Source organism: Arachis ipaensis, chromosome B3 (assembly GCF_059453495.1).
Source record: "Arachis ipaensis isolate K30076 ecotype BB chromosome B3, ASM5945349v1, whole genome shotgun sequence".
NCBI classification, from domain to species: domain Eukaryota; kingdom Viridiplantae; phylum Streptophyta; class Magnoliopsida; order Fabales; family Fabaceae; genus Arachis; species Arachis ipaensis.
Window position 1 is genome coordinate 142,710,089 of NC_142438.1, and position 17,015 is coordinate 142,727,103.

Consider the following 17,015-nt stretch of genomic DNA (forward strand, 5'->3'; position numbering starts at 1 on the left):
TTCGACAGGATTTTTTATTTAAATAAATATTTTATTTATTAAAATAAATAATTATAAAAATTATTATAAAAATACATTTCCTAATTTTATTTCATTTATATTGTAAACAAAAATAATTATGAATATATCTTGTTTACACTATAAAAAAGATAAGTGAAATTTAAAAAAATATACATATTTCGTTTATAGAATGTGCATTTGTAAATATAAAAATATAATTTTTGAAAATAATAAAAAATATTAATAATTTAAATTGGACCAAATTTTTAACAATAGAACGTTTTAAATAATAAAAAAGATGGACAATTTTAAATAATAGAGGAAAAAAACAGTACATTTCAAATAATTTAAAACTATCTATTTTTCTATTATTTGAAACGTTCCATTTTTAAAAATTTAGTCAAATTTAAATTATTAATATTTTTTATTATTTTTAAAAATTTTATTTTTATATTGACAAATACACATCTCGTTAGATAACTGTGAGTGTATCGTGTAAATTAGATAAATGTATTTTTTCAAATTTCATATATCTGATCTACAATATAAACAAGATACACTGATAAGATTGGAAGACGTATTTTTATAATAATTTTTATAATTATTCATTTCAGTAAATGGAATATTTATTTAATTTATTTAAATAAAAAATCTTCCTTGCATATTTTTTTGCATTAAAAATAATCAATAAAAAATTTATTTGTTACCATAAAAAACTATATAAAAAATATGTACAACAAATAGTGTAAATTATGGTTTTTAAAATCAAACCAAATTAGCGATTCAATTGGTTAATTAAAAATCAGCCACTAAAATCAATATGATTTATAAAAAACTAAGACTCCTGCTAAAAAAACAATGAAGTATGTATATAATGACTACAATAGACTGTTTATTGGGCCAATTTAAATTAAAAAAATAAATTAAGTAATTAACCTTCAAGAACTCTAATTTCTAATGGCTATTTAATTTACCCCACCACTAATTTATTCCTACTTTAAATTTTTTTCCAATTATCCAATCCTTTTGGTTCTCACGGTTTTTCTCCCCCACCAAAAACCCTCCCAGTCGCTGCACAGACCCCTATCGATGCAGAACCGCGTGCGCCGGAAGCTGCAACCCCAGAAGGCAACCTGTCCTCGCAAGCGTCCTTCATTGTTGTCCTCAAGTCCCTCGCCCTGTTGCCGTTGCACATCTCACCGTCACTGCAGCCCAGCCCCTGCGAACTTCGCCTCCGACCCGAACTACAGCCAAGTGAGTCGTCACCGCCAAACTGATCAGCTGTGCCATTCTCCTCGCGCGGAAGCCGTTATCTCCAGCATATCCGTCGCACTGGTGGCAGCCGACATCCGATCCTGGAAGATTAGCCGACTGCTCGTCGACCATTCACCGAGACCACAACGAACATCATCGCTAGCAGTAGGCTAACCATCCAAGGTAAGTGGGTTGAGTTGTTCATTTCTCGATTCGTAATCGCTGTTGCATGTTGTACTATTGATAGATTTTGCTGCTGATATGAGTAATTATACATACTGAGAAAGCATTAGGTGCAATTTTAGTATCCTAGAGCATGTGGAATATGATGTTGGTTGAGATTGTTGCAATTCATGATGATTTAACTTTAGCGTGGGAATGGTCGAAAAAGTTTGATAATCTTGTATATATAGCAGTTAAATTTTAAATTTTTTCCCGCCCCGTGCAGGAATACAGCAGTTTGATAGTTACTTTAGTAAGGTATTGGATGGTTAGTCTTGCAAGGTTTTTTTTAGTTTCAATTTTGCATGCACAACAATTTCCAATTCTTTCTATATTGCCTTTGTTACTTTAGCCAAAGAATTACCTGAACCTTTTATTATTGGTGTGTAATTAAAATTAAATAATTTTCTTATCAGGCTTGGACCACTAGATTTTCACACCCCAAACGCCAAATTGCATTAAGAGGACTCTAGCAAGAGAATATCTACTATCTGGATATAAAGACACGGTTGAGAGCCTTGAGGTGCATCATTATGTTCGGCTGTTTTGTTCAAACCAAATTTGATTATGTTTTTATTTTTTAATTTTCACTCATGGTCCCAGCTGCATGAGTAGAAAAAGTATACAATATTCACTATTTTTTGTGTCTGCCTCAGGAAGTTAGAGAAATCGCACTAGCCCAGGTTCAAAGTTTTAACAAGATAGGCATCCTTAATTGCAACGAGGTCAATCCCTTTCCTCTAGTGTTCATTATATATTCATTTTCACTTCGTTTATTTTGGTTTCTATGAATTTACATTACAATGTCCACTTTCTAATTTTTGTATTCATTCGTTCATTTGAAGCCTTTTTATATTCAGGTTAACTCATGTATCTTTCATCTTTGTTCCAATCTATTAGAAAAGAGGTTAGGGCTATCACTAAATCTCGTGCTCATAAGAGAAAGTAAACCTTAACTGTGTCTTTTTTGCATTTTATCCTTTGTAAATATTCTTTTTTATTATGTGATTGAATGGTTGGTCTTAATCATAGATATTGGGCATATATAATTGGATAGTTACATTAGTATGTAATCGGGCCATTGGTTTTGATAGATGAAGTTAATACAGAAAAATTGGGAGAATTTATTTCAATGACCGTGAATGCTATTTTGATGTTATTATGTTGAAGGCTTCTTCGAAAATATTTAATGTTTTTTTATTTTTTCTTTTATTTTTTGTCTGGTTTGTGTTTGTTCAGTAAACATTTTCGTTCTAGATAATCAAAACGGAGTACACCTAAAATGGATAGCTAATTTGTGATTTATTTATTGGCATGACCTTTTTTCGAGGAAAAAATTGATTTCTGGATCTGCCAAGTTGTTGCATTGTGTGAAACTAGTTCACACAGATGATTGGTGTGGTTGTAATTGATGGCTTTGCTGCTCCTCTTGGTTTGTTAATAATTTTCGTAAGCATTTTGGATGGTCGCTTTAGTAGGGTATTAGTTGGTTGGTATATTTGATAAAACTTGCGCTTATTTATTTGGATCGTTACTTGAGTATGTGGTTGGACAGTTGGCCTTCGTAGTTGATGATCTGTTTTCATGAATTAGTTTTTTATCTTAATTATAGATGGTTACTATAGGGATATTTGGAGGTTTGATCTTGATAAATCTTTTGGAACATATCAGAAATTAGAAAAAAGCTAGAATCTTCAACACCAATAATTTCTTTTCTGCCTTGATACATCAGTATTATATTATGGTGCCATCTCGATCCAATAATTAAGGTTACATCAATTGAAATATAATATTATGCTATTATTTACGTTATTTGGCTGCAGGTTACCTGCTTCTTTTGTAAGAGTTAAATACTTAGAATTAAGGGGGACTATTGCGTGAGTAAATTATCACGGTGCTCCAACAAATCGTTTTTTAAACCGGCCGAACACAAACTCAAATGGGTAAAAAGGTATCTCATTGTTTATATGATTAAAAGGACATATTTGGTTATATTTTTTGACTTTATTCTGATTCTATTTTTTCTTCAACAGAAATTAGTCGAGACGCGATGCTCACCTTGCTACATTAACAACTTGTTTACCCACTTGGAATAACATAATGAGCACACTAAGTTGGCCGAGATTGAGGCCATTGATTTTGATTTCCTACGGCGGGTACCGCAATAGCATGTGAAGCAGAGCATCATGCTCCAACTAGCTAGGGCCTATGATCTGGAGTCAAACACTCTCAGGGTCGACGCATGGGACATTCGCGTTACCGCCGAACTTATCGGCAATGTATTCGGCATACCTTCTCGAGGTTAGTCAAAGTTATGTAACATGTAAAAATTCTTATGCGTGGTTTTTGTTTTTTCTTTGTTGACCCTGACTGATTGTTTGTACACTGCTTCATTAACGCAGGGACCCAATCCCGGAACTGTAGAAAAAAATGCATCGCATTTGGCAATTAAGAGAGAGTTTCAGAAGAAAACTACAACACAACTGCGGGACTTTGTCTTTGCCTATCCAATGGAGATTGAGCAATAGAGGATGACCTTTAGACGATACTTTATCCTGGTGGTTTTGAAGATGTTTCTTAACCCCACAAGCCAGCAGACTATTTCTCCGTGGCACCTCCCTCCGATATTGGATGTCTCGAACCCAAGAAGATTCAACTGGCCGTATCAGATATTTAAAGTGGTTGCGAGATGCGATAAGAAAATTCCAAGACCAGAACAGGAAAACATGCAGCGGGTGCATGTTCGTGTTGCTGGTATTGCAACTAAATTTCCTAAATTTTAAAAACATGTACGGTAAGTCCTAATATTTAAGTTACTTTGTGTATAAGTTTTATACTTCCAGAGTTTAAAGTATGGTCCATTGCATGCATGTCAAGTACCCAAGCCTTGGATTGTTGAATGGACCGCTAACGAACTTGATAAGAAGGCCGACCATGTTATCTCACAGGTTCAATCTCTAATAATCTCATTTTTATAATCAAATTGAATACAAATGCCATTAGAGGTTCATGTTGATTTTTTCTATCTTTGTTGTCCCGTATTGAACACACAGGGTTGTATAGTCGACAATGCAAGAAAAGAAAAAAAACAAAAGAAAAAGTCTAGTAGTAAAGCAATAAACAAAAAAGAAAGGTGTAAAAGGCCCCCGCAAAGATCCTGACCAATCGCTGTCTACCTAGGGCAAGACTACATCTCAGCTAAGGATGCTGATAAGGTAATCTGCTTTGTTGAGATGTAGTCTTGCCCTGGGTAGACGGCGATTGGTCAGGGTCCTTGCGGGGCCTTTTACACATTCCTTTCTTGTTTATTGCTTTACTACTAGACAGTCTAGACTCTTTCTTCTGTTTTTTCCCTTTCCTTGCTTTGTCGGCTATGCAAACATGTGTGTTCAATACGAGACAACAAAGATAGAAAAAAATTAACGTGAACATCTAATGACATTTGTATTCAATTTGATTATAAAAATGAGATTATTAGAGATTGAACCTGTGAGATAACATGGTCGGCCTTATCAAGTTTATTAGCGGTCCATTCAACAATCCAAGGCTCGAGTACTTGACATGCATGCAACGGACCATGCTTTAAGTGCTGAAAGTACAAAACCTATACACAAGTAACTTAAATATTAGGACTTACACCTTAGGTCGTACATGTTTTTAAAATTTAGTTGCAACACGAACATGCACCCGCTGCATGTTTCCCGGTTATTGTCTTGGAATTTCCTTATCGCATCTCGCAACCACTTTAATATCTGATATGGCCAGTGGAATCTTCTTGGGTTTGAGACATCCAATATCGGAGGGAGGTGTCACGGAGAAATAGTCTGCTGGCTTGTGGGGCTAAGAAACATCTTCAAAACTATCATGATAAAGTATCGTCTAAAGGTCATCCTCTGTTGCTCGGTATCCATTGGACAGGCAAAGACAAAGTCCCACAGTTATGTTGTAGTTTTCTTCTGAAACTCTCTCTTAATTGCCAAATGCTATGCATTTTTTTCTGCAATTCCGAGATTGGGTCCCCTGCGTTAATAAAGCAGTGTACAACAATCAGTCAGTGTCAACAAAGGAAAAACAAAAACCACGCATAAGAATTTTTACATGTTACATAACTTTGACTAACCTCAAGAAGGTATGCCGATCAGTTCGGCGGTAACGCGAATGTCCCCTGCTGAGAGTGTTTGACTCCACGTCATAGGCCCTAGCTAGTTGGAGCATGATGTTCTGCTTCACATGCCATTGCGGTACCCGCTGCAGGAAATCAAAACCAATGGCCTCAATTTCGGCCAACTTAGCGTGCTAATTATGTTGTTCCAAGTGGGTGGATAAACAAGTTGTTAATGTAGCAAGGTGAGCATCGCGTCTCGACTAATTTCTGTTGAAGAAAAAATAGGATCAGAATAAAGTCAAAAAATATAACATCGCTGGATAAGTTTTTATGTTGGTTTGAAAATTCTATGCAACGGCAGACGGAACACAAACTAGCGATTCAACCATATCGCACTCCATTAATTAATTTTGGCTTGGTGGTGTGCATGAAGGAGGACCCTCGCTTGAAGCACGTTCGTCTTGCGATGTCGCCATCAAGAAGAAGGCAAACTGGTTGCGCACTATCCTTGCTGGAGGCGCAAAGATCCTGCAAACCAAGTGCTGTGCGGTGGACTGTGCGGACGAGAGGGCGGTGGGAACAGACGCAGACAGCAGTCGGTGATCGTGGCGGAGTTGAAGCGGCGAGATTCTCGGATTAATCGAGAGAATGGAAGTCACGCTATCTTGAGAGAGGGAGTTCGTTGTTTTGATTCTATAACTGACGGTAATCCTAATTTGTTTCAAATTTCAAATTAGAAAAAATTCAAAATTAAATAATTACCCATAATTTAATTTTAATTTCAATTAAACCCCATTGTATGTATTGTACAATAAGGATGAATATTGTCTCCTTATACTTTTCCAAAAAATAATAATTACGAGTGAACAGATCAAAAATCAATAATCTAATTTAAATTATTTTTATAGTATATTTTAAATTTTTTTATATATGTATTTTATATTTATTAAAATAAAATTAAAAAAAATTCTATCTATAATAATTTTAACATTAACTCCCTGTAAAACATTTTTTTTATTATATTCAATTCAATTTCGTTTAAATCTCAGTTAAACCTTTAAATCCTTTAAACTTTTAACATATTATTTTATTAAGAACCCTACTAGGTGCTAACGTCTCTTTTTTTCAGCAGAATGCCGTTAAGCCAATTAGCCAACAGTAACTATGGATAATAGAAATTAGCCACCAAAGGATCTCTGTTTATGAATGCCTAAGACCTTCTCCCCGATTAACATTCCCGTTCTAGACTCAAAAAATAGCCAAGCTATACGAGTTCTATCCTTGGTTTTCCTCCATCACCCTTCAAGTGTGAAAACACAAAATTGAAAATTTTTGTGAAGGAGAAGAACCACTGTACTGTCCTTGCAAATATTTACATTTGGATAACATGGGTGGACGCATAAAACTTCTCCATCACAATCCCAGTACTAGCAGGACACTGTTGGTTTTATGACTCAACACAACCATCCAATAGAACACAAACAGCAAGGCATTATCAGACTAACATCTTGTAAACACCAGAGATATTCACCAATGACAGATCCCAGGTGCCTCTGTTTTGCTCAATGCCACTATTTCCTCATACTGTGAAGAAAATACAAAGCCCCACAACTGCATGGAAGACACAAAAATGAAAATCACTGATTGGCTCCTTTATTTCTAATACATGACTCCGCTTAATTGATAATTGTTTTCTACTTCTAGTGTATGTGTGGGAGGGGAAGGGGCTCAAGTGAGCATGGGAGCTTCGTGCATACCTCAACTTCCTTCACTTCAAACTCTCTAGAATGTGCAAGGCAAGGATTTCCATAGGTTTCTGAGACTGAACTTGATCCATGCATTCTTGAGAAGAAATGTAAAAAATGTTAGAATAAAATGACACGGAATGCAAGCCAACAATTTGTTTTTATGACTAAAGTACAAAATTCTTACAGATCATCCTCCAAATAAAGCGCAAAATTACTTCCTCCACCAATAGCTAGAAAGTCACTGGTGCAAAGCGTGAAGTAGCGATTTTTTCCTGCAAAATGTAACTCAGTTCAGCATAGTTATTCAAGAAAAAGAGCAGCTCCTGGAATTTCAAAACTTAAGAAAAGCATCATCTGATGCTTAATCTCACACAAAATCACTCTGCTGAATATCTAACAAACATATCACGTGCACCTTTTTTGGGCCATTTAAATAGAAGTACAGCAACTGCCTGAAGATCACCATTAAAAAAAAAACAACACAACATAACTCATGTAGCATAGAAATTCTGGAGTTTCTGCTGAAGAGCAAAAGAAACCTTTCCTCAACAAGAATTGGTTCAATATATTCAAAAGATACATTTCATTGAACGAGATGTCATGTGATCTTATAATTATCCAGAAATGTAGCCTTTTAAATTTATAAAGAATGGATGGAAGGAAGTTCTAAAATATTGCCAGGTTTTAGGCAAAAACAATAGGGATGTCCTTCATGGCATAATTTCCGAAGAGTGCACTACAGAACACGTGGAACATTCCTACTTACCATTCCACATGTTTTTGGGGTAAACATATCAAAATAATCAAAATCGTATAAAACATTTAGGCATTCTGAATATTAATTACTATCCCTTATTTTGATTACAAGCAAAACGCAGAATAACTGTAACAGTAAAAGATAGACAGAGAGAAACGTGTTTGAACTGAATCAAAGATATAAACCTGTTGGACGATATATAACAGGATGACCGGAGGTATTTGTGAAAACAAATGAACTGTTTGTACCCTGTGCGAAATTCAATGTCAACAAGATACAAAAGTTAAAAAGGAACATTATTGGAAAATAAATAATCATAATTAATAAAGCAGCCAATAAAATCAGATAGTTAGAAAGGATAAAATATGACCTGGTACTTTTTCTTGGTGGAAGGTCTAAGAGGTGCTTCAACCAGGCCACCAAATACTGCTCCTTGACGGTCACCAACAACCTGTGACAGAATACCATTGAGAACCAATTCATGAGTAAAGAGTCCAGAAAGCCAGAAATTAGGCTCACCAGTTAAATCACACAACAGTAGTATGTCTCTTTAATATTGGAATTCCAAGACATTGCTTTCCAATTCGACAGCCTAAACTTGTTTTCATAGTGAGCTTACAAACATGTGACTTCAACTTACAGTCTCCTTAAACAAGGACATGCTGGCATTTATTATTATGTCAAAATTTTGTATCCAATATACAAATACCACCGAGGCCATCAAAGAATCAGGACTACTAGAATACTTGGTGCTTAGCATTCATCCATAACATCAAATTGTGTTTGGCAGCTATAAGCTAACATTGTTTCTCAAATGCAGACATGGGTAAATGCGCGCTTAAAAGTTAAAATTAACATCTGCTCAAGGGCATGAAACATTACCAACAAACTCAATCCAGGCCAAAGCATGCTCCTTCGATAAAGAGTTGCAAGTGATGCACCATGCCTCCAGGTGCTGCATAAATGCAGAGGTAAATCCAAAAACTAATATTCATTAATAGCAATGTTTGTGAACCTCTTAACACACAAAAGCATACTCTTGTGTCCTCCATGATCCAAAGAGTGAATCTTTATTCTTAGATACCTGTATAGCAACATCCATTTTCTCCCTTGAACAAGACTAGGAAGCGAAGCATACATGGCATTCCTTACATCAGCCGAGATGAGCATGGAAGGCTCCGAAGTTTCAGGGGGCTCATCAACTAAATCCGTCACAGGCTGCTTCTCGACAAGCTGAATCTTCCCCATCTCTACCTCAGAAGAGTTAGAGCGGCTCCCATCATCATGCTTCCTTTTGTTGCCGAGAAAACCACCCATAATAGCGGCTTGGTGAATGGCAGTAAACAACAAACTCTTCTTAACAACAACGTTTTCCTTCATGGCTAGGTCTGATAAAGGATCATCCGCAACAGTTATTATATCATGATGAACCTGCCCATCCGGATCAGCATGGTCATCAGAATCCGAGGAAGACAAAAAAGAATAGAGGAATGCAGCAAATGACGAAGTATCAGGCCCATCAACTAAATCACGGATACCCTCTGATTCACTCCCTCTTGATTCAGATTCAAATTCACCCGCTTCCTCCTGGAGAAAACAACAAAATTCCGCGAGATTTGAAAGGGAAGAAAACAAAAATACCTTCCTCAAATAAAAATGACAATTCCGTTACGTCCAAAATCTAGGTCCAGCCTATGGGACTAATCCAATTCAATAATAATGAATGATAACGATTAATAACAATAAGAGCATGATATGATGTGATGTGATATAAATGATTGATAATGGAAGGTTGAATTGAGAGAGAAAAAAAGAGAACTTACAAGAGGAGGAGAGGGTTTGTTGTTGTTGTTGTTGGTTAGGTTATCAGAGATCGGGTTGAGAAGAACAGTGGTGAGATCAGATACAAAGTGAGCTGCTTTGCTGCGTAACGATTGCTTTTTACCCATATTCCTATCTTTAGCCACCTTTTTTCGTGGATGCGGTCGTTACGATTTCAATTTTCCACCGCACAATGGTCGTTACAATCACTGCGATTCCTATACTATTATTCTTATTATTCCTACTCGATACTTATGGTTCGTCCACCATTCCTTTCTCTCCACCAAAGTCGATCATTAATTTAATTCAAATGATGTGGATTATCTAACTGTATAAAAGAAACCGAACAAACCGGCGCCGGCAGAAGACTACCAAATAATAATAATAATAGTTTTTGTTGGGTAGATAATTGCTTCCAGATTGTTGGCAACTCTCCCGATCCTTGTTTTGGTGCTCTCTCAGCAGCAGTTAGCATGACTCACCTAAAATTTTGCATCTCTCTCGGCGCCAAAGACAGCAAGCGGGAATCCCTTTGCTATATGATAATGGATAAAATGTATTTTATGGGCCGTTCATTACAGGTGGACTCCATGGCCCAATGGATAAGGCGCTGGTCTACGGAACCAGAGATTCTGGGTTCGATCCCCAGTGGAGTCGTTTAATTTTTTGGTCCATAGTTGACTTCATCATGTATATTATCAAAATAAGTTTTACATTTATTGAAATAACTTTGCTCTGTAATTACTAATTTAGCACACTGCACTAATGACGCTAATGATTGTTGTATAAAAGGAGAAGCTCGCCTTAACTCTGCGTTGACATTGGCATTGCTTCCTGAGTTCTGAATTTTGTAAAGACAGATCGCGAAAAACGCAGCGTTGTTTTTGACAATGGCGACTTTGAAGGTTCCTGCTCAGATTCCTTCTCCGGAAGACGACGCTGAGCAATTGGGCAAAGCTTTTCAAGGTTACTCTCACTCTCACTCTCTCTCATTTGCATCATCCTCATTTTTCTTGTCAGATCATCGATCTATTCTGTTCACATTTTATCGATTCGTCTCCCTTCTCTTAAAAAAAAAAAACAAAAATAAAGAAGTAAAATAAATTTGGATCATGATCTGATTGTACGGCTGCTTTGTTTCTGATCAAATGTTAGAATTGCATTGCATTCATTTATGATACGTGTTTTGTTTGTGCATTTACTGTTACTTATTTCTGCATGATAGATTGCGATGATCATATTTGTGCAGTTTCCTCGCTAGAGATTTCGATTTGCTCCTGTTTCCAATATCTGTATATGTAATTCAATTGGATCAAAGTATTACCAAATGCAATAATAGGTGGCCTGTGTGATCTATAGGCAGGACATTGTTTTCTGCTTGTGTGTTTCAATATGTAGTGGCAATTAGAATTACAGAGAAAAACAAATATATGATGATCTTTTTTTTTTCTTTTTTTTTAAGAAAAGAATAATCAAACAATTAAGCGCTGCTAGATTTGGGAAATTACTTTCTTAATACAAAATCTTTCATTATTACTACAAGTTGTTGTTGTTAATGTGAAATGTCTTTGCAGGATGGGGAACGGACGAAGGACTTATAGTAAAAATCCTGTCTCATAGAAATTCAGCTCAGCGCGAGTTGATTCGTGCAGCTTATGCTTCAGCTCATGGAGAGGATCTTCTTACATCGTTAGACAAAGAACTTTCAAGTGACTTTGAGGTTTGTTTTTAAATCCTTTGCTATCTGGCTTGTTTTATGTGAATCTCGGTTTGACACATTCAAAGTGATTTAACTTAGGAAAACTGATATGTGCAGTTATGAAGCTATTTTCAATTCCAGTGTTTGATCCTTTGTTTATTTTGAATATAACAGCGGATTGTGATGTTATGGACTTTGGGTCCTGCTGAGCGCGACGCCCTTTTAGCTCATGAAGCTACCAAGAAAAAAGTGACTTCACCAAACAACTTTATCCTTATGGAAATTGCTTGCACCAGATCTCCACTTGAACTCTTTAAGACAAAGCAAGCATATCAAGCTCGTTACAAACGTTCCATTGAAGAGGATGTTGCTTACCATACTTCTGGGGACTTTCGCAGGGTAAAAACTACTTTGTTACTACATAATACTCAGAGGAGGTTGATGCCTATGTTTCATGTTATTTAATTTATCAAACAACATCTTTCAAGATTTTTACAACTCAGCTTGAAAGGTATCACCTTTTAGGAGGGCCCGTTTATTTTAAAAAAGGAACTAATATGTTCCACAAATCTGTGCACATTTACAAGGTGGATTGCCAGATTTAAAGCTAACCGACATGCTACTTTTTACCTTTGCGTTATTATTCTCTGTCTAGCCTAAACGCATATTTTCAGTAACTTGTTTTTTGTATTTCCTCTTTTTTTTAGTTACTTGTTTTGTATTACCTAATGAAACCTTTTCTTTTTTGTTTTTCCTATGGTACTTCAATAATAGTTGTTGGTTCCTCTTGTGAGCACATTCCGTTACGTGGGGGATGATGTGAACACGACATTGGCAAAAACTGAGGCTAAAATACTTCATGAGAAGATTGCAGACAAGGCCTACGGTGATGAGGAATTAATTAGGATTTTGACAACAAGGAGTAAGACACAGTTAAATGCAACACTAAATCACTACAACAATGAGTATGGTAATTCCATAACCAAGGTATAAATGTTTTGCCAATTTGTAGGCACTAAATAGTAAATACTTATTTCTCTACTTTCAAATTAACATATGCATTTTATTTTGAGTACCTAAAGCAGTTATGCAGATAGAATTTTTTTTTTTGGGAAATGATTCAATTGAATAGGAAAATCTAATAGTTAGTTTTGTTACACACCAAAGATAACTGATCACTTCAAGAAGCATGACATGCTTTTTCTTTTCTGTTTTCTTTCTTTACTGGTCATTTATTTATGTCATAAATGAACCAATGACATGCTTTTTCTTTTTCTTTAATGGTGCGTGTAAAGAAGAATGTGGGGGTTCATTTGTATTTTAGTTTTCAAAGTGTTTGTGATCGTGAGTTGTCTCTTGGTCTCTGATGGCAATCCTTTAGGGGGCTCCGATGAAAACCTATTTGAAGTGTTTCTCTTTGTAACTCTGTATTTCCCTTAAGTATTCGTTGCTGCTAAAACTCTTTCTCCTCCTTTCTGGGTGCAGGATCTGAAAACTGATCCGGATAATGAATACCTGAAATTATTGAGATCAACGATTAAGTGTTTTATTTTCCCTGAGAAATATTTTGAGAAAGTTCTAAGGTTGGCAATAAACAAGATGGGAACCGATGAATGGGCCCTTACTAGAGTGGTAACAACTAGAGCTGAGGTTGATTTGCAGCGAATTGCAGACGAATACCAAAGAAGGAATAGCGTTCCTCTGGACATTGCAGTATCCAAAGACACTTCTGGAGACTATAAGGACATGCTTCTTGCCCTGTTGGGACGTGAAGAGTAAGAGTTCCCCTTCTCTGTTTAGCTGACTTGGGATTGCTGCTTAGGCTATAATATGATTCTCCTTTCATCATCAATGCGACCTTCGATGAGCTAATGAGCATCTCTGGACACTAGATAATGATGCTTAATGCTTATAATAGCGATGTATGAACCATCTTGGTATTTTACAAATAATATGTCTTGAATATGAAATGCCTAGCATATACCTTTTATCTTTTAACAATTTTTTTTCATTTGTCTTTATTTGTTTGGGTGCTGATAAAAGCGTGTTTGACAAATTTCTAATAGTAAAAGTAAAAACACTAAAAAAATTTTAAAAAAAATATCTTTTTTGAGAAGCTGCAATTTACATTTTTTTTAAAGATTTTTTTTCTTTAAAAAAATATTTTTTTATGTAATAAATAAACAAAAAAGTACTTTTATATTGTTATATCCAAACATAATTGATAAATAAAAAATACTTTTATATTGTTATATCCAAACATAATTGATAAATAAAAAAATCTTTTTGTATGAGATATCTAAACATAAAATTACTTTTACTTTTTCATAAAATCTTTTATTAGAAACTCACCCTTTAAGGATCACCAACTATATTTGCTAAACGTTATTTACGTACAAACTACAAAGCATAAACCAACTGTATCAACTTATCAAGTAGTAGTAACTGCTTATACCAAAAAAAAAAAAAAAAGAATCGGTACAATTTTCTTAATCTCATATATCGTTGATATCAAAATAAATAGACAATTATCGTAGATATGTAGCAGATTTATTATACTGCGTCGAGTTATACCATGACTTGACTATACAATGCTGATATCCCAACACGCCAATCCTTGCAGTAAAGACATTATTATAGGAAGGTTACATAGGACAAATCCAACTATCATAATATAAAGCTCAAACCAAAGCAATGCTGCTTCCTCCACCAGGGGGTCTGCGGGAACCTCTTAAATACTCTCTGGTTTCTGCTTTTCCATCTGCGAATATGTCACTCCCGGTCATTTCTCTAAGTTTAGCACTGCTCAGGGGCTTTTCCGCTGATACCGCAGGGCCATCTTCCATGAAAATATTGTTGCCTGTCAGTTCTGCAAACTTCTGGCTATGTAGCTTTTTTGATGTCTTATTGACTGACTCTTCGCTGAATGAGACATTACTTGGGCCTCCTGCAGGCTACGAAAAGAAGAAAATTAAGATCCAAATGCATTCTTATAGAATGGAAGCATATGCGTTTTTTTTTTCAAAGAAACTGCAGTGTCATGACCTGAAGACACCTACATCGGAAACTTCCACTGAGGTGCGCACATTTGGTGGAAAGGGTTCTCCTATTTCTTTGCTTTCTTCCATTTCAAAAGTGTGTGCAGGTGCCGCGGAACGAGGCACAACTTCAAGGGCAGGACCAAATATATCATTTCCAACCAGCTCCTTGGTCTTGGCGCTTGATATTTGCCTCTTAGTCCTTGAGTCTGGTTCAGTTAGCAACGTTCCACTCAGTTCACGCTGCTTTGTTACCTCAGGTAGAGAGGTTGGTTTCTTAGGAGGGATGCTTCCTTCTGTGCTGAATGATATCTGACTAACTCCATTCGGTGCTTGCTGAGATTCAATTGCAGGGAATATAAAATATAAAAATAAGAATAAATACTGTAATAAAAGGTGGAAACTCAGGTACACTCGACTTCACATGAAGTTGATATCTGAGAACCGTTAGATGAAAATTCAGTCAAATCAGTCAAATCATCTAACGGCCTCAGTATCAACTTCACGTGAAGTCGACTTCACTTGAGTTTTCACCGTAATAAAACTATAAAAGCATAACACTAATATTTATATGGTAAAATTGCCCTCGCCCTCCAGACCAAACAAATTAAGTGGTGTACCTTATATATGCGTATGCTTGTCCTGCTGTTTGAATTTGCATCACTGGCCGGAAATATACCGTTTCCAGAAATTTCATTCATTTTGTACCCTGATCTTGGTTTCCTGTGAGCAACATGCATGGAAGGATATAAGTGACATTCACATAACAAGAAGATTAGATTAAGAAAAAAAGAACATCTAAAGTTCCACGATTTTCAACACAAAGGGAAAAAGACATTAGTGCCTTCAAATATGTGATATAAATATGGCAGCACATAAGCACGATAAAAAAAACACACTAGAAATTGTAAAAACTGAGGAGAGGTTCCTGCAACTAATCAAACCATGAGGACTCCCATCAAGTAAAATTTCAAAGACACAATTCTATAAAATTCAGTGTTAAACAGTTTTTGAATGCAGATCACACAATAGTCACTTAGTCAGCTTCTTCAGAAGAAGTTCTTCTCACCACACCCTCAATAATAATTAAAAAAGTGCATAATTAAACTAAATCCAATATCGCAATTCAGGAAAGTGCTTAAAGGAACTGAGAGAGCTAGTAGACAGAGAAGAAACAGTGAATTGGATCATAGGACGAAGCAATAAATAAATAAATAAATTAAAGAAGAGACACTACTAGATCTGAATGCACATTCAACATTGAAAATTATAGTTGAGATTAAAAAAAAAAAAAGAAAAAAAGACGTTACATCTTGATTAAACTCTGTTCTTCTTCCTCGGTGAGCTGGCTCCCGCGGAGAACCTCTCCTATTTTGTCCGAAGGCTGTGAATAGTGCCAACAATTTGACAAACACACACAAAAATATTGTTATGTTGAGGAGAGATTGAAGAAGAGAATAAGCTCAAGAAGAAGTAATGGAGTTTAGTGAGTAAAAGTAATAGCAACCTGGCGAGAGCGGTAGGCGGAGGCAGAGGAGGCTGAGAATTCCGGCGGAGGGAGTTCGGGCCATGTGAGAAGATCGGAGGTGGAGGAGTGTGAGGTTCTGACGGCTCTCTGCATTCTGGAGAGAGAGAGAGAGAGAGAGAGAGAGAGAGGTGTGGATGGGGTGAATGTTATGGGAGTATATTATGTATGCAAATGCAATGAACCAGATTTGAAAATGCGTTCCAACGAAATCGATGCAACTGATTTGATCTTTCTATCTTCTTTCAATTTCGAAATGCTAACTGCAAAATATATATATATATAGTACTTAGTAGTAACCCAAATTATTAGTAGCTTAATTCAAGTACTAAGCAATAAATTAACTAACTGTTGATGAGTCGGAGGGAGGGAGAGTAGAGTATGTAATGTCGTCTAAGTGGATTGATTGATATTCGCTCATTACAGATAATGGCCACGTGTCATTCCACCCTCCCTTTATATAATTTCTTCCTTTTTCCGAGTACGAGTACTGCCTTTTTTACTGTAACTTAACTCAACTGATTATGTCTAAACTCTTTGACTACAAGAAAAAGGAAAAACAAAGTAAACAAGATTTATTAGCAAATATTTTGCCTAAAAATAAGATTACTTTTTTGGTCATCCATGAATTCTCCTATCGGCCAAAGGTAAAAAAGTTTCAATTGATATATGAGTATATGACATATGCAGCAATTAACTGAAAATGCGCTGTAATTTTTTGTATTTCTTTTATACTTTTGAAAAGTATAAATAATATGTATAATTTTTGTTGGGAGAAAACCGAGAGGTGGAAGATAATGCTGGTGATCAGGTGTTAATCGTGATATTAGACCTCTAAATCAACAA

At 35.8% G+C, this 17,015-nt stretch overlaps 3 protein-coding genes, 1 long non-coding RNA gene and 1 other non-coding gene across 8 annotated transcripts; 3 read left to right on the forward strand and 2 right to left on the reverse strand.

Moving 5' to 3' along the window:
• Nucleotides 1-1,000: 1,000 nt before the first annotated feature.
• On the forward strand, nt 1,001-6,837 carry LOC107631665 (uncharacterized). 4 transcript variants are annotated; one of them, XR_015907725.1, is made up of 7 exons: nt 1,001-1,437; nt 1,893-1,999; nt 2,133-2,201; nt 3,300-3,427; nt 3,510-3,777; nt 5,532-6,286; nt 6,711-6,837. It is a non-coding gene; the product is annotated as an uncharacterized LOC107631665 (long non-coding RNA). The 4 variants fall into 4 exon arrangements; XR_015907724.1 differs by having other exon boundaries at nt 6,714-6,821; XR_015907726.1 differs by lacking the exon at nt 6,711-6,837 and having other exon boundaries at nt 5,532-5,823; nt 6,015-6,480.
• On the reverse strand, nt 6,638-10,387 carry LOC107631661 (oxidation resistance protein 1-like). Its single transcript, XM_016335177.3, has 8 exons — nt 9,910-10,387; nt 9,171-9,673; nt 8,969-9,041; nt 8,457-8,537; nt 8,272-8,335; nt 7,514-7,601; nt 7,339-7,423; nt 6,638-7,192 (listed from the first exon to the last, which is right to left on the reverse strand). Exons 1-8 carry the CDS (start codon nt 10,033-10,035, stop codon nt 7,109-7,111), a joined length of 1,104 nt encoding a protein of 367 aa, XP_016190663.1. The 5' UTR covers nt 10,036-10,387; the 3' UTR covers nt 6,638-7,108.
• Nucleotides 10,388-10,491: 104 nt separating this feature from the next.
• Nucleotides 10,492-10,564, forward strand: TRNAR-ACG (transfer RNA arginine (anticodon ACG)). Its single transcript has one exon. It is a non-coding gene; the product is annotated as a tRNA-Arg (tRNA).
• A 64-nt stretch (nt 10,565-10,628) lies between these two features.
• Nucleotides 10,629-13,607, forward strand: ANNAT2 (annexin 2). Its single transcript, XM_016335179.3, has 5 exons — nt 10,629-10,873; nt 11,482-11,627; nt 11,781-12,005; nt 12,381-12,593; nt 13,092-13,607. Exons 1-5 carry the CDS (start codon nt 10,798-10,800, stop codon nt 13,383-13,385), a joined length of 954 nt encoding a protein of 317 aa, XP_016190665.1. The 5' UTR covers nt 10,629-10,797; the 3' UTR covers nt 13,386-13,607.
• A 483-nt stretch (nt 13,608-14,090) lies between these two features.
• On the reverse strand, nt 14,091-16,597 carry LOC107631664 (uncharacterized). The gene is made up of 6 exons (XM_088506564.1): nt 16,519-16,597; nt 16,152-16,432; nt 15,955-16,028; nt 15,265-15,367; nt 14,666-14,980; nt 14,091-14,560 (listed from the first exon to the last, which is right to left on the reverse strand). The coding sequence occupies exons 2-6, from the start codon at nt 16,263-16,265 to the stop codon at nt 14,288-14,290; spliced, it is 879 nt and encodes a 292-aa protein (XP_088362690.1). The 5' UTR covers nt 16,266-16,432; nt 16,519-16,597; the 3' UTR covers nt 14,091-14,287.
• Nucleotides 16,598-17,015: the final 418 nt, after the last annotated feature.

Bases quoted from the DNA above. Each gene is read 5' to 3' on its own strand.
- ANNAT2 (XM_016335179.3), top strand. From the start codon at position 10,798: ATGGCGACTTTGAAGGTTCCTGCTCAGATTCCTTCTCCGGAAGACGAC. The intron at 11,628-11,780 runs GTTTGTTTTTAA...TGAATATAACAG, and splicing joins AACTTTCAAGTGACTTTGAG to CGGATTGTGATGTTATGGAC. The intron at 12,594-13,091 runs GTATAAATGTTT...TTCTGGGTGCAG, and splicing joins ATGGTAATTCCATAACCAAG to GATCTGAAAACTGATCCGGA.
- LOC107631664 (XM_088506564.1), bottom strand. From the start codon at position 16,265: ATGCAGAGAGCCGTCAGAACCTCACACTCCTCCACCTCCGATCTTCTC. The intron at 15,368-15,954 runs GTAACGTCTTTT...TGTTGCTCACAG, and splicing joins GAACAGAGTTTAATCAAGAT to GAAACCAAGATCAGGGTACA. The intron at 14,561-14,665 runs GTAGGTGTCTTC...TTCTTTTCGTAG, and splicing joins CCTCAGTGGAAGTTTCCGAT to CCTGCAGGAGGCCCAAGTAA.
- LOC107631661 (XM_016335177.3), bottom strand. From the start codon at position 10,035: ATGGGTAAAAAGCAATCGTTACGCAGCAAAGCAGCTCACTTTGTATCT. The intron at 9,042-9,170 runs GTATCTAAGAAT...GCATTTATGCAG, and splicing joins AAATGGATGTTGCTATACAG to CACCTGGAGGCATGGTGCAT. The intron at 7,193-7,338 runs GTATGCACGAAG...TCTTCCATGCAG, and splicing joins TTGAAGTGAAGGAAGTTGAG to TTGTGGGGCTTTGTATTTTC.